General features: G+C 46.5%; 2 protein-coding genes, 1 long non-coding RNA gene and 1 gene segment (V, D, J or C); 3 read left to right on the top strand and 1 right to left on the bottom strand.

Moving 5' to 3' along the window:
- Positions 1-1,414: 1,414 nt before the first annotated feature.
- On the top strand, positions 1,415-4,560 carry LOC137844600 (T cell receptor alpha chain constant-like). The segment is given in 4 exon segments: positions 1,415-1,717; positions 2,163-2,210; positions 3,406-3,512; positions 3,945-4,560. Coding segments are annotated over 4 exon segments (372 nt in total).
- Positions 4,561-12,839: 8,279 nt separating this feature from the next.
- Positions 12,840-15,597, bottom strand: LOC137844593 (uncharacterized). Its single transcript, XR_011089946.1, has 2 exons — positions 13,591-15,597; positions 12,840-13,040 (listed from the first exon to the last, which is right to left on the bottom strand). It is a non-coding gene; the product is annotated as an uncharacterized lncRNA (long non-coding RNA).
- A 4,950-nt stretch (positions 15,598-20,547) lies between these two features.
- Positions 20,548-21,489, top strand: LOC137844397 (olfactory receptor 6E1-like). Its single transcript, XM_068660754.1, has one exon. It carries the CDS (start codon positions 20,548-20,550, stop codon positions 21,487-21,489), a length of 942 nt encoding a protein of 313 aa, XP_068516855.1.
- Positions 21,490-23,865: 2,376 nt separating this feature from the next.
- On the top strand, positions 23,866-25,642 carry LOC137844578 (epimerase family protein SDR39U1-like). Of its 2 annotated transcripts, XR_011089942.1 has the most exons (3): positions 23,866-24,184; positions 24,383-25,090; positions 25,355-25,642. XR_011089942.1 is itself a non-coding variant. In XM_068661050.1 (2 exons), exons 1-2 carry the CDS (start codon positions 23,995-23,997, stop codon positions 24,796-24,798), a joined length of 606 nt encoding a protein of 201 aa, XP_068517151.1. In that variant the 5' UTR covers positions 23,866-23,994; the 3' UTR covers positions 24,799-25,642. The 2 variants fall into 2 exon arrangements, 1 of the variants encoding a protein (XP_068517151.1); XM_068661050.1 differs by having other exon boundaries at positions 24,383-25,642.
- The last annotated feature ends 166 nt before the right edge of the window (positions 25,643-25,808 follow it).

Here is a 25,808-nt window from a genome sequence, read left to right as displayed (position 1 = left end):
GATAGTGAGAAAAAAAAAAAAAAAAAAAAGCAGTAATTTGGAGAGTAGAGCATAAGTAGCTCTTCAGAAAGCAGAGCACTCACTATGAGAGAGAAGAACATCTATCAGTTCCTCTTTTCTTTTGTATCCCTGTACTCCATGGTCATGATATATCCTGGTTCATCTGTATTATTATTATTATTATTATTATTATTATTATTATTATTATTATTATTATTATTATTATTATTATTATTATTATTATTATAAACAGTAGTCTCCCATACAGCTTTTTATTTGATTCTATCACTGAAATTTATTTTCAAAAGAATAACTGTATTGCACGGGGATTATTGGGGCAGGTGAGTTGAGCTGGGGAAGTCAGAGTATACACTAGACCATATTCTGCACTGCTGGGAAAGAGACAGTCTCATTGGGTTTTTCAAAGCCTGGACAAAGCCAGGATAGATGAACTGCAATTCAGGAGAAGACTCGGAGAAAAATACCACTGGGATTTCTGGATAAGGTTTTTCTGAGGTGATATTAATAAAGTATGGACATTTCTTTAAGGTGCTGCCAGCTGGCAGTTGAACAGATCAGAACAGTTTCTCTCAGTGGTGGAACAAGGGCCTGTGCTTGGATAAGATTTTGAGGTGGTTTCTAAAAGCCAAGATTTTAGTCTAGATTTCCCCAGAGGGAAGAAATTAAAACTTCTTCATGTGGGACTAATCTATCTTTGCTATTTCTACAATACTTAACAGTGTGGTGTGAGAGCAGGGACTAAGCAAATGTTAATCTAAACTCTGAACCTTACCCAGTAACCCTTTCTCAGTTTACAGATGTGGTATGAAGCTCAGGTTCAAACTTGTGGTCATAGAGTCCAACAGAAAATGCAGTCAGAGGGCTACTGAGAGACCCATATTTACATGTTGGCTACAGTATCTCTTTAATGATGTTTTACTTGTTCATCACTAGAGTACTGCAATACTATTAATATTTTATTATTATGATTACTCCTCCCCAGACACATAACTTCTCATAGCAGTGAAGCAATAAGAGAGAGAGTGCACTCTGCCTGTTCCCAGAACACATCCTCTGGTGCGTTCAGGCCAAGATCCTAAAGGAATCCCAGGCTGCAGAGTAGAGTTGAACAAGCTGTTACAGGGAGGAATGCCTAGGTTAGATATCAACATCTAGGCTGTGGGTGGCCACATGAGTATCATTTGAGATGCTCTAAAGATCCTGTCTGACTCCCCATCCGTGGCTCTCAGACAGCATAAGTCTCATGTAGCTCCTGCATTACCTACTACGGATGCCTTCATTTTCTATAGATGTCCTAGCGCAAGGTCCTTATGATCAATCTCCCAATGGAATCATGTAGTGACCTCCATACTTATGTCTGTACATCAAGTCAAAGAACTATGACTGTGTAATCTCACCTAATGTCTCTTCTATTCTCCACTTTCAGAGGTTGTTCCATCTCCTTCGGTCTACAGGTTGACCACTAAAGATGATGAGGATTTGGAAATGTGCCTTATCACAGATTATGCCCCTAAAAACCTTAATGTTAAATCAGACTCAGCTGATAGTAAGACTGAAGCTGTTGTGGAGGTGGCAACATCTGAGAATAAACAGGAAGCCAGCTACCTGACAACCTACTGGGCCAAGAAAGATAAAATGGAGTGCGGTGCAGAGGATGAGAACGCTGGAAAATTAGAAGGAAAGGATCCTGAAAGCGGTAATGTCACTGTTGGGTGTGCATTCAGGGTTAGAGGCAATCTTGTCTCTGTCTCTCCAGTATGAACAGGACTTGTTCACATCTCCCAACCCTGCAAGCAGTACTGAACTATGCTCCCTTGCTCTAGAGGAATCTTGTCTTGTTGCATCTCTTTTCTTTTGCCTTCTTGGTAGAAACAAGATTAAAGCTCAGTAGGCTGGTACAGTCACAACAGAGAGATTTCAAAATCATGCCATGGGGGATATAAAGCTTGAAATTCTTTTGTCTGGTGGGACACTAAACTTTAGATCATATTAAATGCTAACCCTGAAAATAGCAGACATTAATATTTATTGGATGGTTTAAAGGCTAGAAACTATAATTCAGTTCTTCTAAGTAGAGATATCTTTACGAACTTCTGAAGGCAATTCCTGTTATTAATTAAATATATTGTTACTATTTGCAGGTGCCAGCACTGTCTGTGTAACAGGGATGTCACCACACTTCAAGACAGGTATGAACACAATATTTTAGGAGTAAAATTTAATTAAAGGAACTGTCTTCCTCCTTCCCCACCCCCCCTTTTTTTTTTTTTGAATGTTCCCTGTTTTCAGAATTCCTGTTGGAGCAAAAATCAAACACTGGGAATTTTCTAAAGGGCTACACAGGATTTAAATACAAAGGCTGGAAGTCATTGGGTTGATGTAGACTTCCAGATCTGAATCGGTAATTTAAAGTGACCTCTGTAGCTGGCACCTACATGGTCTAGCAAGGTATTGCCAAACAGACACTGCTCACCCTATAATGGTTTAAGGCACAGATACATCAGCTTCACCGAAAGTCTGCTGCATTTCAGATTTCAAAAGAGCTGTTTGTATTTTTGGGTGTGCAAACGCCTAATGATCCAAAAGATAAGCAAGTGGTTTCTGCAGTATGCGTGCACTGAGCAGGCTCTGCTTCAGCTTGTGGCTATGGGAGTATGCTACGCTGCACTGGAGCCCAAGCAATTGCTGTTTGTGCTAGTTCAAAGGACCTGAGCCTGCCTCTGCTCTGCTCTAGCCTTGTTTGCAGAATAGCTGTACTTTTGCAAATATGCAGCCTTGCTGAAAGAGAGGGAGAGGAAAAACAAAACGACAGGAAAAAAAATAATAAAAAACCACCAAAAAACAGCTAGCCAAATGTTTCCAAAACACTACTTCAGAAAAATACTCATCAGTAAACTTGGCTGATTTGACAAGTTTTTCAGAGAGGTTTTCAAATGACTTTTTGATAATAACTCCTTGCTTTTCCAATATAGAACAATATTTTTTTTTTCTGATGAAAATGACTTTGTAACTATGAATAACAGAACATTCAGATAGACTCTTTTTTTCTATGGATAAAATTTAACTTGTTTTCCTACTGCCCTCTTAGAAAATTGGGAGAGGAAGGAGGAACTCTTCCTGCATCTGTGGTTCATAACACGCTGTTATTTAAAAACAACTAGATGGTTAGCAGTCTTCCTTACTGGAGAATTAATGTTTGCTGAATGAAAGCCTGGCCCTTGAAACAGTCTGTCAGTGAGGTAGTCCTGCTCACTGTCTCATTAGGTGTCCTATAAGCTAACTCAATCATGCAAAGTAGAACAGCTTCATTAAGAAGTATTTTCATGTCTGTCTGGAAGTCAGGATGTCCCAGTGCTCTTTTGACTCTCATTCCTGGTTTTACAGATGAAAACCTGAACATGCTGTCTTTCACACAGCTGGGCCTGAAAATAATTTTAATGAAAGGAGTAATTTTTAATGTGGTGATGACAATCCTTATGTGGAAGAAAAAAGTGAGTGTGCAAGGGAGGTGGTAAGACCTCTGACAGAAAATACCTGTATCAGTTCATTAGCTATGAATGTTCCCTCTGTATTTTACATATTCTGTTCATACACCTTTTATCTATCACCAGTAAAATCCCTCCAATTCTTTACAAGTCATTACTTGGACCTATCATTGTTTTCTCCACTACATGAGTCTATTTACCCTTCCTTATCCACACACAAATTTAACTTTTGTCTTCTTTCTAGACATCTCTCTCTCCTGTTCCTACAATCTTTTCTTCCCTTGTCTGCACTCATCCATCAGATTCATCACCTGACCATTCTCCAGCAGTGAAAGTTTGATGGTCATTGACTTTAAGACCTAATATGTTGCTTCAGATCTACAATTATGTAGTTGTGACTGTACCCCAAATTTAATATACCTTTATTTTTTTTTACAGGAATGAATGTAACCAGTGAAGACATAAGTACCAAAAAAATCTGCTGAGAATCTTTACAGGAGCATCGGGTGCAAGAGGGAACACAGGCCAGCGTTCCTGTTGCAACATATATCACATTGTGTTTTCTGTACATGAAAAAAGTCATTATAGTCTAAATTGCTTTATTTGCATTTTTAAAAGCTGCGCAGAGATATGCTTACAATTCTCAGCATTGTGCTCTCCCACAGATCTGATTCATTTAGCATGACGATGACTTTCTTTTTTTTTTTTTTTGGCTGAAGAGCAGATTGCTTCTCAGAGTATTCATTTGCAACTGAAATGGCAAAGGGAGTCTTAGTCAGGGTGCTATGCACCATTTCTTTTCTGACTTTTGCTGTCCGAGCAGGGTGCTATGCACCATTTCTTTTCTGACTTTTGCTGTCCAAGCAAGGTGTTCCTCCCTCTAACCCCACCCCATCCCCCCCAAAAGAAAAAAAAAAATGCTGCTAGGTCTCCCAGAAGTCCTTACATTAGTAAAATTCTTGCTTCTCTATCACAGAAGAATGCTTTTTGCCATTTTTTTAAAGTCCACATGGCCTTTGGATGCTATTAAATAATCATTACCAATAATAAGAAACTTGTTTGTCTTTTGTATCTCTTGTTGGAGGAATTTGTTTTGCCCTTCAGATGAGTTTTAGGATCAGAGATGGCCTTTGGGGTGAAGGAGGGAAGGGGTGCCAGGAAGAGCAGAACACAGCTTAGCCCCCAGGGACTGCTTGCAATAATAGGCTTGATCCACTCCGGAGGAGCATCTACAACCTCCCTTTTCAGGACATCCACTTCCCTGCTGTGTTGGAGGAGAATATCATGGCTGGCTTAGAGGTGTGTGGGGGGGAACAGAAGCGTGCACATCCCCTCCAAACCTAGGCACTGTGCTATGTGAAGACAATGGTGAAATACAGCTTTCCAACAGTGAGAGGACTAGGAAGTGGACCAGGTTCCTGAAGGCAGTTGTCTACTCCTACGGGAAGCACAGCAGTCTGTAATATCCTGCCCCTAAATGTCCTCTGTTCTCAAGTTTCATGGTAGAACAAGGTATCTGCTTTGCATTAATGACATTACTGACATTGGTCTGAGTCTCCAAATTCGGGCTCTCAAAGTCAAGACTGGAAAGACTGTTGTCCTGTGACAACGGTCTCTCCATATTCTAAAGCAGCAAAGATTCCTCTGGAGAAAGAGACAAGAAAGGTGCTTGGAAGGAAACATAACCTCCCTGCAAATCTTGAGCTTTGCTTGTACCTCACACTAAGCCCAAACTAAGTGGCAGGGAAAAGCCTTGCTATGCTGGGTGGCATGATTCTCTCTTAGAATATTTCTCACCTCAGTGGATTCACAGTCATTACAAGGACCTCTGATTTTGGGAAGGTTCATACTTAAATGCATTTAGTCAAAAGTCCTGGTGCTTCGTATGTTAAGGGCCTCTCTGTGCAGATGGTGTTAGCACTCCTGCCATGGTATCTGAATCCACAGTTCCGAGCAGCAGCAAAACAAAGTCTCCCTGAGCTCCTGCTGTGGTGCTGCCACCTGACCACTTTGCAGACGGCCTGTTGCTGGGTGACCACTACTGACCTCTCCTGTCCAGGAACAACTTCCAATATTGCAGGTCTAAAACTCTGATTATCTTATAGAAGAGATGTTCAGGGACTCATTTGTTTGACTCCTTGACAGAACAGTCATTCTCATTTTTAACCAGCTGTAAAAAGCCTACAGCTATTTAAATCCCAGCCATGCCTTGAACATTGCATTTTACTTATGATGAAAGCTGCTGCATCACAGAGAAACAGCACTTAATGAAGCTGCCTAAACCATTTTTGAATTACAGAGCAAGACCAGTACCATGTTCACACATTTCCAATTGACTAACCTCATTCTAAAACCTTTAGGGATGTGGAAAATAAATTCTCCACACTCCTTTACCTTTAACATCACTTTAAAAAATATTAATATTTGTCTCAAATCTTTTGCATTGCATTTCAAACCCTTTCCTAGCTGTAAGGTGAGGGGATGAGCATATAGCTAAAGCTGTGTTTTGACTGAAGTGACCCTTAGCATGTGATCTCCAAAGCACTGAATTTGTAGGTCTTGTTCAAAGATGCTCTCTGAGATTAGGGTTTTGATCCTCTTCCACCACTGATGCTTACACCCTTTCCCCCGTGTGGTTTCTTGTTTATTTCAAGAAAGAAAAACCACAGTGCAAAGCAAAAGCAGGAAATAACATGGTAAGTAACAGGATGTGGAAGAGGGGGGAGGTGATAATGGTCTCCACCAGGCACGGAGCGCTCTGCAGGAGGTCCGTACACACCCAGACCGACTGCCCGTCAAAGAATGCAGCGGTTCAGGTCACCGGATGCAGGGAGTGTCAGAGCCTGCTGCTGCCATCGGCGGGAGGCAGAGACGCTGCGTGCGTGAGGTGTGAGCAGGTGGATGACCTGATCCGCATGGTGGCGGAGCTCAAGGAGGAGGTGGAGAGGCTGAGGGCCATCAGGGATTGTGAGCGGGAGATAGACTTCTGGAGCAACTCCCTGCAGGGCCTCAAGGAGAGGTACCGGGGTGAGACACCCCAAACGGGGGTGGACCCCCTGCCCTGTCACCGTCGGGCAGAGGGAGGGGATCTGGGAGTTGAGGAGGAGTGGAGACAGGTCCCTGCGCTGACGTGGCAGGCAATGCCCTCCCCTTCCGGCCCCACCCTCCCAGGTGCCCTTACGAAACAGATTTGAGGTCCTGGAGATTGAGAGACCAGCAACTGAGGAAGAGATAGAAAGTGTTCCCAGGAGGATGCCTAGGGCGAGGAGGTCGACTCCACGCATCAGGACTGCCTCCACCAAGAAAGAAAGAAGGGTGATTGTCGTGGGAGACTCTATCCTTAGGGGGACAGAGGGCCCTATTTGTCGGCCTGACCCTACCCGTAGGGAAGTCTGCTGCCTCCCTGGGGCCAGGGTCAGGGACGTTGCCAGGAAGCTCCCCAACCTGGTACGCCCCTCTGATTATTATCCTCTCCTGATAGTCCAGGCGGGCAGTGACGACATTGACGACAGAAGCCTGAAGGCTATCAAAAGAGACTTTAGGGGGCTGGGACGGTTAGTGGACGGAGCAGGAGTGCAGGTAGTATTTTCGTCCATCCCTACGTTGACAGGGAGGGGTACGGAGAGGACAAGGAAAGCCCACCTGTTAAACACATGGCTCCGGGGCTGGTGCCAATGCAGAAATCTTGGGTTTTTTGACCATGGGGCAGTTTACTCAGCACCTGGTCTGATGGCCGTAGACGGGTCCCTATCCTTTAGGGGAAAAAGGATCCTGGTCCAGGAGCTGGCGGGGCTCATTGATAGGGCTTTAAACTAGGTAAGAAGGGGGATGGGGCTGAAGCAAGGACTGTTGGGGCTGTGCCAGGGGGAGCAATGGCAAGGCCGGAGGTTAAGGTAAAGGCCCAGCTGAAGTGCATCTACACCAATGCACGCAGCATGGGTAACAAACAGGAGAAGCTGGAAGCCATCGTGCAGCGGGCAGGCTACGACTTGGTTGCCATCACGGAAACGTGGTGGGACCAGTCTCATGACTGGAGTGCTGCGATGCCTGGCTATAGGCTCTTCAGAAGGGACAGGCAGCACAGAAGGGGTGGCGGTGTGGCTCTCTATATTAGAGAGTCTTTCAATGTTGTAGAACTCGAGGCTAGGAATGACAAGATCGAGTCCCTTTGGGTTAGGATCGGCAGGGACAACAAGGCTAGTGTCCTGGTCGGGGTCTGCTATAGACCGCCGAACCAGGATGAGGAGACGGATGAGGAGTTCTACAGGCAGCTGACAGAAGTTGCGAAATCGTCAGCGCTTGTACTCGTGGGGGACTTCAACTTCCCTGACATATCCTGGAAGCACAACACAGCCCAGAGGAAGCAGTCTAGGAGGTTTCTGGAGAAAGTGGAAGATAGCTTCCTGACGCAGCTGATTAGTGAACCTACCAGGGGTGGTGCCCTACTAGACCTTCTCTTCACAAACAGAGAAGGACTGGTGGAGGATGTGATTGTCGGGAGCAGTCTTGGGCAGAGTGACCACGAAATGGTGGAGTTCACTATTCTTGGCGGGGCCAGGAAGGGAACCAGTAAAACCACTGTATTGGACTTTCGGAGGGCTGACTTTGGGCTGCTCAGGACACTAGTTGGTGGAGTCCCATGGGAGGCGGTTCTGAAGGGCAGAGGGGTCCAGAAAGGCTGGGCGCTCTTTAAGAGGCAAATCCTAATGGCGCAGGAGCGGTCTATTCCCATGCGCCCAAAGATGAGCCAGCGGGGAAGAAGACCAGCCTGGCTCAACAGAGAATTGTGGCTTGAGCTTAGGAGGAAAAAGAGGGTTTATAATCTTTGGAAAATTGGGCAGGCCACTAGGGAGGACTATAAGGATGTAGCGAGGCTGTGCAGGGACAAGATTAGGAAGGCCAAAGCTCATCTGGAGCTCAATCTGGCTACTGCTGTTAAAGATAACAAAAAACGCTTTTATAAATACATCAACACAAAAAGGAGGACTAGGGAGAATCTCCATCCTTTACTGGATGCGGGGGGAAACTTAGTTACAAGAGATGAGGAAAAGGCGGAGGTGCTTAATGCCTTCTTTGCCTCAGTCTTTAGCGGCAAAACCGGTTGCTCTCTGGATACCCAGTACCCAGAACTGGTGGAAGGGGACGGGGATCAGGATGTGGCCCTCACCATCCACGAAGAACTGGTTGGTGACCTACTACGGCACTTGGATGTGCACAAGTCGATGGGGCCGGATGGGATCCACCCAAGGGTACTGAGAGAACTGGCAGAGGAGCTGGCCAAGCCCCTATCCATCATTTATCAGCAGTCCTGGCTATCGGGGGAGGTCCCAGTTGACTGGCGGCTAGCAAACGTGACGCCCATCTACAAGAAGGGCCGGAGGGCAGACCCAGGGAACTACAGGCCTGTCAGTTTGACCTCAGTACCACGGAAGCTCATGGAGCAGATCCTCTTGGGAGTCATCATGCGGCACTTGAAGGGCAAGCAGGCGATCAGGCCCAGTCAGCATGGGTTTACGGAAGGCAGATCCTGCTTGACGAACCTGATCTCCTTCTACGACAAAGTGACTCGCTGGGTGGACGAGGGAACGGCTGTGGATGTGGTCTACCTTGACTTCAGCAAGGCTTTTGACACCGTCTCCCACAGCATTCTCCTCAAGAAACTGGCTGCTCTTGGCTTGGACTGGCGCACGCTTCGTTGGGTTAGAAACTGGCTGGATAGCCCGGCCCAAAGAGTTGTCGTGAATGGAGCCAAGTCCAGTTGGAGGCCAGTCACTAGTGGCGTCCCCCAGGGCTCGGTGCTGGGGCCGGTCCTCTTTAACATCTTCATCAATGATCTGGATGACGGCATTGAGTGCACCCTCAGTAAGTTTGCAGATGACACCAAGCTAGGTGCGTGTGTTGATCTGCTCGAGGGTAGGAAGGCTCTGCAGGAGGATCTGGATAGGCTGCACCGATGGGCTGAGGTCAACTGTATGAAGTTCAACAAGGCCAAGTGCCGGGTCCTGCACCTGGGGCGCAATAACCCCAAGCAGAGCTACAGGCTGGGAGAGGAATGGTTGGAGAGCTGCCAGGCAGAGAAGGACCTGGGAGTGATGGTGGACAGTTGGCTGAATATGAGCCAGCAGTGTGCTCAGGTGGCCAAGAAGGCCAACGGCATCCTGGCTTGTATCAGAAACAGTGTGACCAGCAGGGCTAGGGAGGTGATCGTCCCCCTGTACTCGGCTCTGGTGAGGCCGCACCTCGAGTACTGTGTTCAGTTTTGGGCCCCTCGCTACAAGAAGGACATCGAGGTGCTTGAGCGGGTCCAGAGAAGGGCGACGAAGCTGGTGAGGGGTCTGGAGAGCAAGTCCTATGAGGAGCGGCTGAAGGAGCTGGGCTTGTTCAGCCTGGAGAAGAGGAGGCTCAGGGGTGACCTTATTGCTCTGTATAAGTACATTAAAGGAGGCTGTAGCGAGGTGGGGGTTGGCCTGTTCTCCCATGTGCCTGGTGACAGGACGAGGGGGAATGGGCTAAAGTTACGCCAGGGGAGTTTTAGGTTAGATGTTAGGAAGAACTTCTTTACTGAAAGGGTTGTTAGGCACTGGAACGGGCTGCCCAGGGAGGTGGTGGAGTCACCATCCCTGGAAGTCTTCAAAAGACGTTTAGATGTAGAACTTAGGGATATGGTTTAGTGGGGACTGTTAGTGTTAGGTTAGAGGTTGGACTCGATGATCTTGAGGTCTCTTCCAACCTAGAAATTCTGTGATTCTGTGATTCATGGCCCATTTGCGGCAGGAAAGGACAAACCACTAGTTCCATGACGCCAGTGCTGAGATCTGGGTCACCTTTTGATACTCCCCTACACCTTACCGCAGAAACCTCTTCCTCTGTAAAGTAGAGTGCAAAACAGGGGTTGGGTGCAGGGGGGGCAATGCTAGTGTGGCACGTGGCAGGGAGGAGAAGCATGTGAAATAGGACAGCAGACGTTAGACCACAAACCAAAGTAGAATGAGGTTAAGACACCCTCCCTTCCTGCCCCCTCACTGTAACCTTATCTTGGGTGTGTGGAGGGAGTTCTGGGTACAACAGGAAAGACTGAGCTATGCAGAGCACAGGAAGGGGAGAAAATAAATAATTGGGGGAGGGGTGGGTGAGGAGGGAAGGCAGCAGCAGGGAAAGATCTTACAAGCATATAAGATTTCAGAATGTGCTGATATGATACATCTCTGCACCCTCTTATACAGGCAGTGACTCAGTGCAGGAAAATCCTTCCACTTCTGACCCAAAAGACAAAGGCGGAACATGGCAGAGGCCAGAATCTTCTCATATTGTCAGAGAAGATGGTGCCATGGTCCACCTACGCCCTCCTCTGTGCCAGCTGCTGCCCCCTACTATCTACTGATGGGTAGGACATGAATTTGTATCTTTTCTTGGGATCTTGTTGGAGAAAACACCCTGCCCTGTGCTTCTCATCCCTCACTAAACATAGCCCTATATAAGAAGCAACTTTCTTTCTTGCCCTTTTCTACATAGTCCACAAGGACCTCTGGTATCATCTTTCTAAGGAGCAGAGTTTGAAGACACATACAGATTTGTTGAAGCTCATTCAGGCATGGAAGTACCTCTAATAGAACTTGAAATCTTGGGCTAGTTTATGGTAACTAGAGGCACTGAAAACCACTAACTCAGAGAAAAAAAAAAAACAAAAAACAAAAAACAAAAAACAAAAAACAAACAAAAAAAAAAACACAGAAGGTTTCTCTCTTTACACCACCATGTACTGACCACAGGAGGGCCCCAGCCTCAAGCTCTCCCTGAAGCCAAAGCATGGGTAGACCACTGCAAAGACCCCACAGGGAGGCACTCGTGCCTTGCGAACAGCAGCAGCTGCTCCAGTATGTTCCCTGCGCGCGTTCCTCCTTCTGTGAACTCGTTGGCTCTGTCTGCCACAGGCCTGTTTCAGAGAGGGCTCTTCTTACACGAAAAAGAGCCCAGTGGCTCATTTAAAATTCCCACATACTTCCGAGTCTTCTGTGATCCCCATCACCCTAACATCAGAACATAGTTGGTATCATCACCATAAATAAGCCCAGCCTAATGCCTGGGGGGCTGTGGGTCAGAGCTGGCATGAATTGTTCCCACCACAGACCCAGACAACACCCTTCAAGACAGTAAAGACCCTGCTTCCTCACACCTGACTACTCAGGACTATTTGGAGGCCTGTACATCACACTTCTACTGTTTTAATGGCTGCAGCACAGCTGGAAATGCTAGATGGAAAAAGGTGGTAAACAGGTGCCATAATCCAGTGCTGAGTTGTTGAAGCTATTGAACCCCATGTTTTAACTCCTGGATGCCAGCAGTCAAGCATTCCTTTGTAACATCATCTTGTATGTGTTTTTGCTACTATTTCAGCTGCTGACCAGACAAGACAAGCATGAGGCAGGATCAGTAAAATGACAGAGCCTCAAGCTTGAAGGTAACCCGGGTTAATTCTTCATCCAATGATCAGGAAGGAATAGCTAGAGCTAACATCCTACCCTGTGCCTATAATTTGATTATCTCAGGGATCTAATTTCCATCACAACTAAAAAGCAATTGGCTTCAACCAGATGCTAGCTGAGGCTTGAGAAGGCAATGCTCGAGGGCTGGGGCTATTGAGATTAAACATTTCACAGTACCTCAAAAGAGAAAAGAATTTCAAGATTCAATCTGAGGAAAACCTTCTCCATTGAGCTAGGACAGCTCAAGTGCAGCTCTGTCCCAGACACTGACACAGCCTAGCATCGCCTTCCAACATCCTTGGGTTTATCAGCAATTCAGGTTGCAGAAAAACTAACTTTGTCTTAGGGTGGTTGTGTTACTACCAAGCCATAGTGAGCCTGTAAGCCCAGTTGGTGCATCAAGCTGTGCCCCATGTGATGCCGAGGGATATGGGAGGGCCCATGGGAATCACGGAATGGCCTGGGTTGAAAAGGACCTTAAAGATCATCTAGTTTAAACCCCTATGCACTGGGCAGGGTTGCCAAAATGGATACAGGTGGGGATGGCTGAATGACACCCCCAGCTTCCTTCCGTTCATCTCTAACCACAGTCTAAACAAAGTTTTCTGCAGCTTTGAAGCCTGGGGTTGTGTTGGCAACATACTTTCCATAAGATAAAGGGCAGATGACATCTGTGTTTCCATGACAACTTGCTTCCAGTTTCCCCCAGAAACTGGGGCACAAAATAAAAGCCTAGGGGGTAGAGAGGGAGAAATGGAGAGAGAGAGAAGGAGGGAAAAACAGGAAGCCATGACTGAGGGAACTTGGGCATAGGAAGAAACTCTGTATTTGTCTTCAGCAAGGAAAAGTGTGCAGTACTATGAAGGGCTTTATTGAAATAAACGATTACAGCAACTGAAATGAGGCAGTAGACCCTTCCATAGGACAGTCTGTAGCAAAAACTTTACTCCCTGCTTCCCCTTCCTCACCATGGAAGCAGTTACAAGTCTGATGGGGAACAACACTTCCCTATGACAGGTTTTAACATCAGAACCCCAGAGGAATTCGAGACCTGTAAAGAGAGAAAGACAACATGAAGAATGCATCTGCAAAGGGACAGAAAATGCACCACAAGTTCCAAACAGCTTGTGGCCTCTTTGCAACTATAATAGAACATGCTGTGCACTTTCTAGCATCAAACTCTCCCTATTCTGAACATTTTTCTCTGATCTGCTGAGAAATTTCAGACTTGCACACCAGCCATACTATGGCCTCCAAACAGACAACCATCAGGGACAGATACCAGAAGTCCCAGCCCGTAGAGACCCTCCTTCAAGAAATAAAGGCGTATTTCTCATATAAAAGAGAAATATGGGTAGATTTCTGTGGCACACCTAGCTAAGCTGCCTTTTAAATGTGGAAAGACAAAAAATAAATTCACAAAACCAAAAGGCACTAAATTCTTGCTCTATAGCACTGTAGAGAAAAATGGCTTAACCATTCCTGTCCTGGAAAAAGCCAGGAGGTAGACTTCTGGTTTCACTATCTATTTTTCCCTACTCTACAAAAATAGAGAAATCATGTGCTGGCGTTTCCCCTTCTGCAGCCCCACGGATCAGTACCTTACAGTCTCTTCAAGAGTTCAGCCAACAAAATTAATAACGACAAGATGCAGGATAGTGTTGGCAAAGAGGAAATCGGCGAATGCCCTCTCTGGAGAAATGCCTTGGAACTCGCCTTTGTTCTGCGGGTTTATCTGGATCCGGAGGCAAACTGCATAGTAGAGAGAAAATGAGAGATCAGAGATCACAAAGAGAAGCCATGGTAGGAAGCATAGCCTTGTTGGGGCAGTCCACAGGTCGCTGTTCCACCAGCGTACAAGAAAAGTCGACTCTATCTTTCTTATGAGACAAGATCACTGCCAGGGGATTTGCATAGGGCTGATATGCAGTCAGCTCTCACACAGAACTACAGGGGATGTCCAAATGAGACCTGAGTTGAACAGGCTTATAACAGGATGGGACAGGCACAAAAATGGGGAAAGCAACACTCTACTGGGTACACTGGGCAGGGCTGCAGGGAAGAAATGTGCTTTTTAGGGTGCATTATCAGAGAGCAACATTTTTAAGCAGTCATTGCTAGGTTTTGGTTCACCATAGGATGGTTGCTACAGAAAAATATCAGTACAAGAAAGCAACCCTGCAGAAAGGGACTTGGGGATTCTGGTGGACAAAAACCTCACCATGAGCCAGCAGTGCTGCAGCCCAAGAGGCCAACTGTATCCTGGGCTGCATCAGAGGAGTGGCCAACAGGTTGAGCGAGGTTACTGTCCCCTTCTACTCTGCTCTCACGAGGCCCCACTTAGAATCCTGAATTTAGGTTTGGGGCCCCGAAAGTGAGAAGGATGTGGATCTGTTAGAGCAGGTCCAGAGGAGGGCCATAAGGATGATCAGAGGATTGGAGCATCTCTCCTATGATTAAAGGCTGAGAGAGCTGCAGATGTTCAGCTTGCAGAAGAGAAGGCTCTGGGAAGATCTCACTGTAGCTTTTCAGTACTTAAAAGAGGCTTATATAAAAATTATGAACAACTTTTTGCTTATATGGATAGGACAAGGAGGGAAGGGTTTTAAACAAAAAGAGGAGAAATTTAAATAAGGATGAAATTCTTCACTCAGAATTCACTCAGGGTGGTGAGGCACTGGAACAGGTTGCCCAGAGATGTTGCGGATGCCCCATCCCTGGAGGTGTTCAAGGTCAGACTGGAAGAGGCCCTGGACAACCTCATCTAGTGGGTGACATCCCTGTCCATGGCAGGGGGGAGTGAAACTAGATGATCATAAAGGTCCTTTCCAACCCACTCCATCCTATGATTCTGTGATACAAGATGGTAAAAGGGATGCTTCCCTGATCAACATGGAGAACGAGGGACACCCTGTGGCTGGTGAGGAGCTGGACTTGTGGTGCCCATGGGCAGATCCGTGCAGGCTCATCATCTGCTGAAGAGCATCCTCCTGTGACGCACAGCATCAGGCCTGGCCCGCTGGGAGAGGTCACAGCTGAGGGTGCTCTCAAGATGCAGTAGCTGCAGGGGACAAGCCTGGAGGTTGCTAAGAGCAGAACTGTGTGCTTTAACATCAACAGGGTATACCCATGGCTGCTAAGCAGCATGGAGCTCTGCAGTTTTCAGATAGCTCAGAACATTTTTTTTTTTTTTTTTTGCTATAGCAACTTCCTGGTGGCCAGGAATAATTGATAGAAAAATACCAAGTACCAGGACTCGACGGCTGCCAGAAGAGGCTCAGGGGCTGCTGCAGAGGCTCCCTGGGCTGCCGGGGGTCATTTGGGGATCTCTAAGGGGCTACTACAGTCAATAAAAGAGATTTGTCCATTTCAAAGAGAACTCCAAGCTCCAGGGGGCTAGGCACATTGCTTGTGGCTCTCAGGTTGCTGAGGGATCTTAAAGGACCACCATGGTGAGTGAGCAGAATCACAGAAATATAGGGGTTGGAAAGGACCTCAAGAGATCATCGGGTCCAACCCCCCCTGCCAAAGCAGGTTCCCTAGAGCAGGCTGCCCAGGTAGGCATCCAGACAGGCCTTGAATACTTCCAGAGAAGAAGGTTCCACAACCTCCCCGGGCAGCCTGTTCCAGTGCTCCATCACCCTCACCGTGAAGAAGTTCTTTCGTGTATTGTTGCAGACCTTGCTGTGACCATTATGTGGCCATTGCCCCTTGTCCTGTCCTCAAAACCACTGAACAGAGGTTGCCCAAATCCCTCTGCCTCCCACGCTTAAGATATTTGTAAACATTATTAAGACCCCTCTCAGTCTTCTTTTCCCCAGGCTAAACAGACCTTTGTCTCTCAGCCTTTCCTCATAGGGAAGATGCTCCAGGCCCCATATCACCTTTGTGAACCTCCGCTGGACTCTTCCCAGGAGATCCCTGCCTTTTTAAGCAGTTAGAGACCTGCTGCTCCACCTGGACTGTCACAAGTCCATGGCGCCAGATGGGATCCATCTGAGGGTGCTTGAGGGAGTTGGTGGATGTGATTGCTGGGACACTTCCCATCATCTATCAGCAGACATGGTCATCTGGAGAGGTCCCAGATGACTGGAGACTTGCTAATGCAATGCCCATGTAGAAGAAGGCTCGTAAGGAGGACCTTAAAATTACAGGCCTGTCACCCTGACATCGGTGCCAGGAAGGGTGGTGGAACAGGTCATCTTGAATGCAATCTCACGGCATATGTGCGACAACCAGGGGATCAGGCCGAATCAGCATGTATTCATGAAAGGCAAGTCCTGCCTCACCAACCTCATCTCCTTCCATGGCTTGGACAGGTACACTTTTTGCTGGGTTAAAAAGTGATCAGGCCCAGAGAGTGGTGGTGAATGGAGTGAAATCCATCTGGTGACTGGTCACCAGTGGTGTTCCCCAGGGGTCATCATTGGAGCCCCTCCTCTTTACTATCTTAATTCATCGTTTGGACAAGGGAATTGAGCGCATCTTCAGTTTGTCTGCAGATGACACCAAGTTGGGGGAGAAGTGTCATTCTTCCAGAGGCTAGGAAGGCCCTGCAGAGGGACCTGGGCAGGGTGGATTGATGGGCAGAGGCCAATGGCATGAGGTTCAATAAGTCTAAGTGCTAGGTCCTGCACTTTGGTCACAACAACCCCATGCAATGCTACAGGCCCGGAGCAGAATGGCTGGAAAGCTGTGCAGAGGAAAAGGATCTGGGTGTGTTGGTCAATGCTCACCTGAATGTAAGCCAGCAGTGTGCCCAGATGGTCAAGGAGACCAATGGCTTCCTGGCTTGTATCAGGAATAGTGCAGCCAGCAGTACCAGGGAGGTGATCGTCCCATTGTACTCAGCTGTGGTTAGGCTGCACTTCAAGTAGTGTGTTCAGGTTTGGGCCCCTCACTACAAGAAGGACATTGAGGCCCTGGAGCATGTCCAGAGAAGGGCTATGAAGCTGGTGAAGGGTCTGGAACAAAAGTCCTGTGAGGAGCATCTGAGGGAACTGGGGTTGTTTAGTCTGGAGAAGAGGATCCCAGAGGAGACCATATTGCTCTCTACAGTTACCTGAAAGGATGTGTTGTAGAGCTGAGGGTCAGCCTCTTCTCTCAGTTAGCTAATGATAGTACAGGGAATGGCCTCAAGTTGCTCTAGGGGGAGGTTTAGGTTGGAAATGAGGAGACATTTCCTGTCAGAAAGAGTAGTCAGGTACTGTAACGGGTTGCCCAGGGAGATGGTGGAGTCACCATCCCTGTGGGTGTTTAAGGAAAGGTTGGACATGGTGCTTAGGGACATGGCTTAGTGGGTGATATTGGTGGTAGGGGGATGTTTGGACCAGATGATCTTGGAGGTCTTTACCAACACTAATGATTCTATGATTCTTGTTACAGATGACAAATATCAGCACTTGCCTCTAGTTACAACTACAATTTTATTTGTACTTGGGCCACCAGACTATTGGACTTTAAGTATTCGAATCACCAGAAATACAACCTCAACAAACTTTATTATTACCTTCCCGTCATAACATGGGGTGATGACCACGGGAGCTAGGCTACAAGGAGATACATTCTTTAACAACTACAGAGCATTCTAGAAATAATAAAAATAATAAGCCAAATCGATACCTAAACCAAAACATATGCGCATGGCTTGAGCCGGTGCTTGTGAAGTCACTTGTGGCTGAGGAGTCGATAGGGCAGGAGCGGTATCATAGCTTGTGTCTTTGGTTGTGAGGTGGCACAGACTGCATAGGTGCTGGAGATATCTGCTGCTGGTCTTCCTGCTCACTTCTATCATTTCTTCAGTTCTTTGATGGACTTTGTGTTGGGGCACTTGAAATAAGGAAACGGGCAGTCTTCTTATCAAAGGAATTCATGATGAGGAAAGGGGGATTCTTGGGAGAAAGGAGGATGAATAGGCTGTAACATGGTAATTTCAGGTTGGACTGGTAAAGAAATCTCTGCTCTCTGAACTGATCTCTTTTCTGCATAAGGTTCACCTCTGCATTAAACACTGCTCTCAGCAACTGTTTGCCCTCTGTTCCAACCAGCCACATTTGCATAGCTGGAGTCTGTTTGTTGTCAATGCCAAAATGACTGAAAAGGAGACAAGAACCAGTGCTGTAAGAGACTGCTTCACTGTGGTGCTCCTCTGCTCTGGGTCAGCTTAATTTTCATGAAGATGCAGCTATCATGGGCGATGGAAATGGGAGTGAGCTGACAGGTACAGGGGCTGAGGGAGTTTTGCCTTCCTGAAGCCAAGTCTGTTACAGAAGCAATGTAATAATTGTCTATTTTTAATTGACAATAAATAAGAGTAATCTTCCCCAAATCAGGTCTGTTTTGCCTGTTGCAGTAATGGGTAAGCCATCTCTCTCTCTTTCCCGCAGCCTCCAAGATTACGTATGCCTGTGCACAGTGCACAGTGAAAGAACAAGAGTCACGGCTGAAACAAGGAAACCTCCACTGGACAGAAGGAAATTACACCTCACAATGAAAATGGTGAAGCACGGGCAGTGCCCAGAGAAGCTGGGGAATCCCCATACTTGAAGATATCCAAGCTTATGTAGATAAAGTCATGACCAACCTTGTCCATCTTGGAAGTTAGCTTGCTTTTAGCAGGAGACTGGACCTCCAGGGGTGCTTTCCAACCTCATTTTCTCTATGGTACGACTATGTTCTTGCTGCTCTTTAAACTCTCAGAAGTGTTTTCCCAGAAGGTATTTGGCAGATTTCGATACCAAATTGGTCCCTGAGGTTTGACTCAGTGAGGAAGTACAACAGTGTATAATACTGACAGCATTATAAGAAGGAGCTCAGAAGTGGAAATTTATTTGCTGGAAGTCAGACTACATAGAGGAGAAACATCAGAATTAGACTTCTTTTTGAAGCATCCTGGCTTGCTGTGGATATATTGGTAACTCTTTGGAGCACTTCTTAGAGACTGGGTGTGATTGTTTTGGAGATAGGGAAAGAAGAAATGGATAAGGGCTTGGAAAACTGACTGGCTCATTTTTAAAACTCAAGTAAAAGCTTTAAGATGTTACTGAGGGAGTCTCTGGTTTTAAGGGACCAAGCTCAGCTTCCAGATAATGTCTGTCCATCTGTGGTATTAAAAAAGGATTTCCTGTACTTTATGTGATAATGTGGGGGAAGAGGGTGTTTTATTTGCATGTGTGCTTTTTTTTATTTTGTCTGTGTGTGTGTTTTGTGTCTTTTTTTGTTTGTTTGGAGAAACAGCCATGAGATGCAGCTAATAAACGCCATGTTTTGCTGACACCAAGTGCACCAAAGGAGAAAGAACTGATGGGAGTAGTGTGATCAGGATAGTCATAGTGTTCTCACTCAGATTTACCCTTTTCTTGAATATTTTGTAAGTTGCACTTGAAAAGAGAAAATCAGATGGCAAGTTTGGTATGGGCTATGTGTTGTCTAAGATGTGCTTGCCTTCCCCGGAAACTCATGTTGGTACTCCTTTTAATCATTCAGAAATAGCTGAAGTGAGTCTGAAATGAGTGTGAAACCAGATTCAAAGACACAAGATAAAATCTGGGAGATCTGAGTGCAAAACTAGCTCCACATCTCTTTTTAGGGCTAAGAGGCTTGGTATCTGGGAGAGAAGGGAGGGAGAGTGCAGCTGAAATGCCATAGATAGTATCTGGTAAGCCTGCAAGAAAACAGCGTGGTTGAATTGAAGGGCATCATCCAAGGTTTTGAGGCTCCCCTTCACTTCCACAGAGTAATGGCAACCACAGTGGTGACTGCTCCAGTAATATAGTACAGTAGTGCATTAGACACAGTGCATTGGACAAAGTACCTGTCTGAGTTTAGGGCAGGATGGTGTAGTGTGGCAGGATACTTGGAGACAGGTGCCACAAAGAAGAAACCATCGGCATCAGAGTTAATCCATTGGAGCTATAGTGCTGAGGTTAAATGAAAAATAAACAGATTTTTTTTCCTGTACTTTCCCCTTTCTCCCTCTTTTACTTTTGCTTAGTGTGGTATCCATCCATTCCTTGGTGCATTTTCCCTTTGCTCATTGGTAACCAGCTCTACAAACCTGTCTTTGGAGCACTGCTCCCATCTATCCAGCCTTTTCTTTGTAAAGTCTCTTTCCCTCTCTCTTTGCCTTTTAGCTCCTTATAACTGCAGCAAGTTCATTTTCTGCAATACTACTTTATCCATCACTACTGTGTCTAATCTGCTTCAGTCTCTGTCTACCGTTGATGGGGAATAAACACTGTCATTACCATTCAAACATTCATAGTCCCAAGGTCGAAAACAGTTCCCGCACATGTAGCCTTCTCAACTGTCCTGAGAGGGGACCCATATGTGTTGCCTGAACTGGAATGAGGACTAGGCATTACAAAAGGTGCTTGGGACCCTATCTACCTGAAAAAGATTGTTTAAATGTAGTTACTGCGGCTGCTCCAGTCTCTCCCAGGGGGTTACTTACTGGTATCTCCCCTATATGTTAACAAAACCATATTGACTTGTGTCCTGTTGTTTTCCACTAGTTCTCAAAACAGGTCTTTTCTTGTTCTGCTAGCAATGAAGATTCAATGAACCACACAACAGTAGTGGAATTTGTCCTCTTGGGGCTGACCAACAGCCGCCATTTGGAGATCATCCTCTTTCTGATTCTGGTGATTGCCTACTTCTTGATCCTGTTTGGAAACGTTACTGTCATCAGCATCACTCTAGTGGACCATTTTCTTCAGACTCCAATGTACTTCTTCCTCAGGAATTTTGCCATTTTGGAAATCACATTCACCTCCACATTCATTCCTAGCACCCTCTACAGCCTTCTGACAGAGAGGAAAATAATTTCCCTGCCTGGTTGCTTTCTTCAGATGCTGCTTTTCTTTTGCTTGGGTACCTGCACATTTTTCCACGTGGCGGCAATGTCCTTTGATCGGTATGTTGCCATCTGCCGCCCCTTGCATTACACGACTATTATGAACAACAGATTTTGCTTCCAACTGGTCCTAGCTTGCTGGGCAGTGAGTTTTCTCCTGATGTCTCCTCCCATCATTATGATTGCCCAGTTGCCTTTCTGTGGTCCCAATGTCCTGAACCACTTTTACTGTGATACTTCACAGTTGTTGCAGCTGTCCTGCACAGACACGTGGTTCATTGAAGGACTGCTGTTTATCCTATCAATTATCATTGTGCCAGGCACCTTAACAATAACTGTCATTTCATATGGTTGCATTATTATCACCATCCTACATATGCCATCTTCCTCAGGAAGGAAGAAAACATTTTCCACTTGCTCAGCTCACCTTGTGGTGGTGACTGTATTTTACAGCACGTCTATTTACAGGTATAACCGCACAGCACAACGGGGTGGGCAGGGCTCTGACAAAGTTCTTTCTTTCTTCTTCTCCGTGGTGACTCAGATGCTTAACCCATACATCTACTCACTCAGGAACAATCAAGTCAAACGAGCGTTGAAGGAGAGCATGTCAAAGGCATTTTCTAGCTCCCGGAGGCAACCATGAGAGCTGGAGTAGATCCTCCAAGTGACTGAATTGTTGCCCAGATGCATCAGCATTGTGCAAATGAATTAAAGACTCTGAATTCAAACGGTTTATGTTTTATAAATGTTACATAGTACCTTTTTCTGTTAGAAACCCAGACATTCCAACACAGGCAGGGTCTTCTAGTCCACCAGTACCTGCACTTGGGTTTGCCTGTGCGTTCTTTCCACTCGGTTCTGGTGGGTTAGCCTTGGCTAACAACCAAATTTGCTCCCAGCTGCCCAGTGTAGGGCAGAAGAATTTCTTCCTTATATCTAATCTAAACCTACCCTCTTTTGCTTTCAAGCCACTCCCCCGTGTTTTTTTGTCTGCACTCGCTGATAAAGAGATCATAACAATGTGTAACAACCACTGTGATGTAACATATAGACAAGTTAACACAGTGTGTTTGTATGTTTGAGGGTTGTTGTTTTTTTGTTTGTTTGTTTGTTTTTGTTGTTGTTGTTGTTTTGTTTTTGGTGGTGGAGGTGGGGATGGTGCTTTTTTGTTTGTTTATTTGGTTTTTGAGATATTTTTCCTGTTTGGTTCTTTAAATACAGCTAGGTGAGAAGGTAGATTTATGTTTGCCCTAACAAGAGCTGAATCCTTTTGGACTGGTAACATCAGTAATTTCTCCTGTAAAGCTTGTTTACTATCTTTACATTTCTTAGCCAGTGGATTTGGTTATCTTTACTGACTTTGATGTATCTTCTTTTTCTTTGTATGTTACTTCTATGGATAAGGATAAGGGAATGGCCAACAGGGCAGACATCCTACTGGGGGTCTGTTATAGAACAAGAGCCAAACAAGGATGAAGAGACAGATGAGGTGTTCTATAAGCAGCTGGCAGATGTTGTGCAATCACCAGCACTTCTTCTCATGGGGGAATTTAACTCCACGGACGTATGCTGGAAATACAATACAGCCCTGAGGAAGCAGTCTAGAAGATTCCTGGAGTGCATGGAAAATAGCTTCCTGACTCAGGTGGCTAGTGAGCCTAACAGAGGGGTTTCCTAGCTAGACCTACTGTTCACAAACATAGAAGAACTTCTGTAGTCAGACCAATTATCCTCGGGGTATTAAGCCTCCTGACCTAGAAGTCTGGAATGAGGAGTAGAAGAACCCCCACACACAGTACATTTGGAAACAGTTACAGAATAACACAGAATCACAGAATTATAGGAGTTGGAAGGGACCTCAAGAGATCATTGGGTCCAAACTGCCTGCCAAAGCAGGTTCCCTAGAGCAGGTTGCCCAGGTAGGTGTCCAGATGGGCCTTGAATATCTCCAAGAAGGAGATTCCACAACCTCCCTGGGCAGCCTGTTGCAGTGCTCCATCACCCTCACCGTGAAGAAGTTCTCTTGCGTATATTTGTGGACCTTCCTGTGATCCATTTTGTGGCCATTGCCCCTTGTCCTGTCCTCAAAACCACTGAACAGAGGTTGCCCAAATCCCTCTGTCTCCCATGCTTAAGATATTTGTAAACATTATTAAGACCCCTCTCAGTCTTTTCTCCAGGCTAAACAGACCCAGGTCTCTCAGTCTTTCCTCATAGGGAAGATGCTCCAGGCCCTGTATGATTTTTGTGGACCTCCACTGGACTTTTCAGAGGAGATCTCTGTCTTTTTAAGCAGTTAGAGACCTGCTGCTCCACCTGGACTGTCACAAGTCCATGGCGCCAGATGGGATCCATCTGAGGGTGCTTGAGGGAGTTGGCGGATGTGATTGCTGGGATGCTTTCCATCATCTATCAGCAGACATGGTCATCTGGAGAAGTCCCAGATGACTGAGACTTGCTAATTCAATGCCCTTAAAACTACAGGTATGTCACCCTGACCTCACTGCCAGGAAGGGTGGTGGAACAGGTCATCTTGAATGCAATCCCACGGCATATGTGCGACAGCCAGGGGATCAGGCCGAGTCAGCATGTATTCATGAAAGGCAAGTCCTGCCTCACCAACCTCATCTCCTTCCATGGCTTGGACAGGTACACTCTTTGCTGGGTTAAAAACTGATCAGGCCCAGAGAGTGGGGCCAGCTTTATTGCCATCTGCGACTAGGCAAGGCTTGGTCAGCCTTTTTTTGTACTGGAGTGGAACTTGGGTTCTCATGCTTTCACTTGGTAGCATTAGGACAGGACCTAATGCTTTTCCCTGTGAAAGCCTTAAGGCATCTGTAGAACCAAGTTGTCTAAGCAAGGATTCAGCTGAATCCCCCCATACATCTCCAGTTTTGCATTTCTGCTTCCTACGGGGTTTGAAGCTGCTGCAGGTTAGCATTTATGACAGACAGGAAGCTCCTTTCTATGCAGCCAGCTCAGTGCCTTGTTTGCTGGTGCATTTGATTCATGGCATTGCCATCTCAGCTGGAATACCAGCACATGCTGTTGAACCTGCAGAGTGCATTTGTAGTTCAAAACCTAGTGCTGTTCATATGAGGATGTCCCTGGAGACAGGGATAAGGGTTGGGGAGAAGAGGGCCAGCTGATGTTGGGATTCAACCCCAACCCACTTTTTGCTGTTATACCCACAGGCTATTACCGCCCTAGCCCCACAGCTGAGTATACTGAGGATAGCCCTGGAGGGAATTTTGACTTCTTCTCACGTCTGGTGAGCTCCTGGGAAGCTGCAGCTGTCATCCCTGATGGTCCAACTCGTAGTGTTCTGGTGAGATCTGGTAAGACAGGACATCATGCGTGTCTGGAGTGGCTCTGTTTTGGAGCTGGGGCAGTAGGGGAAGGGGTGGGAGAGGTGCATCAGATTATGTATCTTGTCTTGTTGGGGTGCGGTCCCAGGTCCTGCCCTCTAAGGATTGTCTCCTGGCTGTAGGTCTGGGGCTGGAGAGGGTCCCTGTCTCACTCTGTTCTTTCCACAGGTGTAGTTCTGGGCCGAGGTGGTGGCGCAATCTCTCAGATGCTCTGGCCATTCTGGCTAGGACTGGGAGGCCCCATAGGGTCTGGGCACCAGCCATTCCCGTGGATCCACATTCAGGACCTGGCTGGGATCATATGTCATGCCCTGGAGAATGAGTGCCTGCAAGGGGTCTTTAATGGTGTCTCCCCATCTTCTCCTGAAACCTCCAACAGCACCTTCACTCAGGAGTTTGCTGCAGCCCTGGGACGCCCAGCCCTACTGCCAGTGCCTGCCTGGGCCGTGCGAGCTGTCTTTGGGGTCGAGCGGGCTGTTATGTTGTTGGAGGGCCAGAAAGTGGTACCAAAGCGCACCCTGGAGAGCGGCTACCATTTCATCTTTCCTGACCTTTCTGCAGCTTTGAAGGACATTGTGGCTTGAGCATTTCTTGTTCAGGCTGTTTAGAGCCTTGTTTTTGTGGTTCCCTGGCTCATATACCTTCCCTTGGGTGAAAGAGGGTGTCTTTTCCTGTTCTGTCTTCTTTTGTGCATCTCCAGCTTAGGAGACATCCTTCCTATTTCCAACTGCAATCTCCACATCACCTGCTTTTGGTGAAGGGCACGGACCTCTAAGGATTGTGACCACTGAATCTGCCATCTCTTTTCCACAGCATTTATGTGAGCTGCTCACAGAGCACCTTGGGGGAAGGATGTCTCTGCCCCCTGCAAAAGAGGTATGGTAGTAGGGAAGATTTTCAGGTGTTGTAATTCTTCTCTATGTTACTGGAAGTCCCTCTTCCTGTTTTTCCCAATGTCTTTCACCATGTGATCACAAGAGACTTAGTTATGCTCTTCTGTTTTGCTTGTCTCAATCTCATAGGAAATTGTAATTAATTAATTGTAAGCTTGTAATTAAGCTAGGAGGGGATCCATTTGAGGGGATACAGAGAGTGATGGATATGGGTGACTTGGAGACCTTGCCTTCTCCTTTTTTTCAGGTAGATTCATGCTAGAGCAAAGGTGTCAGAACCTCCAGCTGACTCGGCCTGAGCATCATGCCCCTACAGGTGGATTTGCAGGATACCATAGTACACAAGGGTTTTTATTCATAGGTTTTCCTGCTTTATGACAAGTGTGGGGTTATTCTGGGTCGTGCCTGCGTGCACAAGGGGAAGGGTCTGGGGTGCCTGCGAGCACAGTGGGGGGGGTCCTGGGTTCCTGGGTGGGACGCTTTGGCACTATATAAGATACTGTCACGCAGCAATAAATTGGCTTACGGCACAGAACGCTGGTCGTTGTGTCCGTTTGTCCCGGGGTTTTTGGTCGGGGTATCCGACAACGAGTTACTACAAATCACTGCTAGCACGTACACATGTGTTTAATAACACAAGTATATTTATCGAGCAATTATGAATTATTATCAGGAAAACAAGTGTGTGTGTATTTATTTGT

Source organism: Anas acuta, chromosome 25, assembly GCF_963932015.1.
Source record: "Anas acuta chromosome 25, bAnaAcu1.1, whole genome shotgun sequence".
NCBI classification, from domain to species: Eukaryota; Metazoa; Chordata; class Aves; order Anseriformes; family Anatidae; genus Anas; species Anas acuta.
This window is presented reverse-complemented; position numbering and strand designations above follow the sequence as displayed.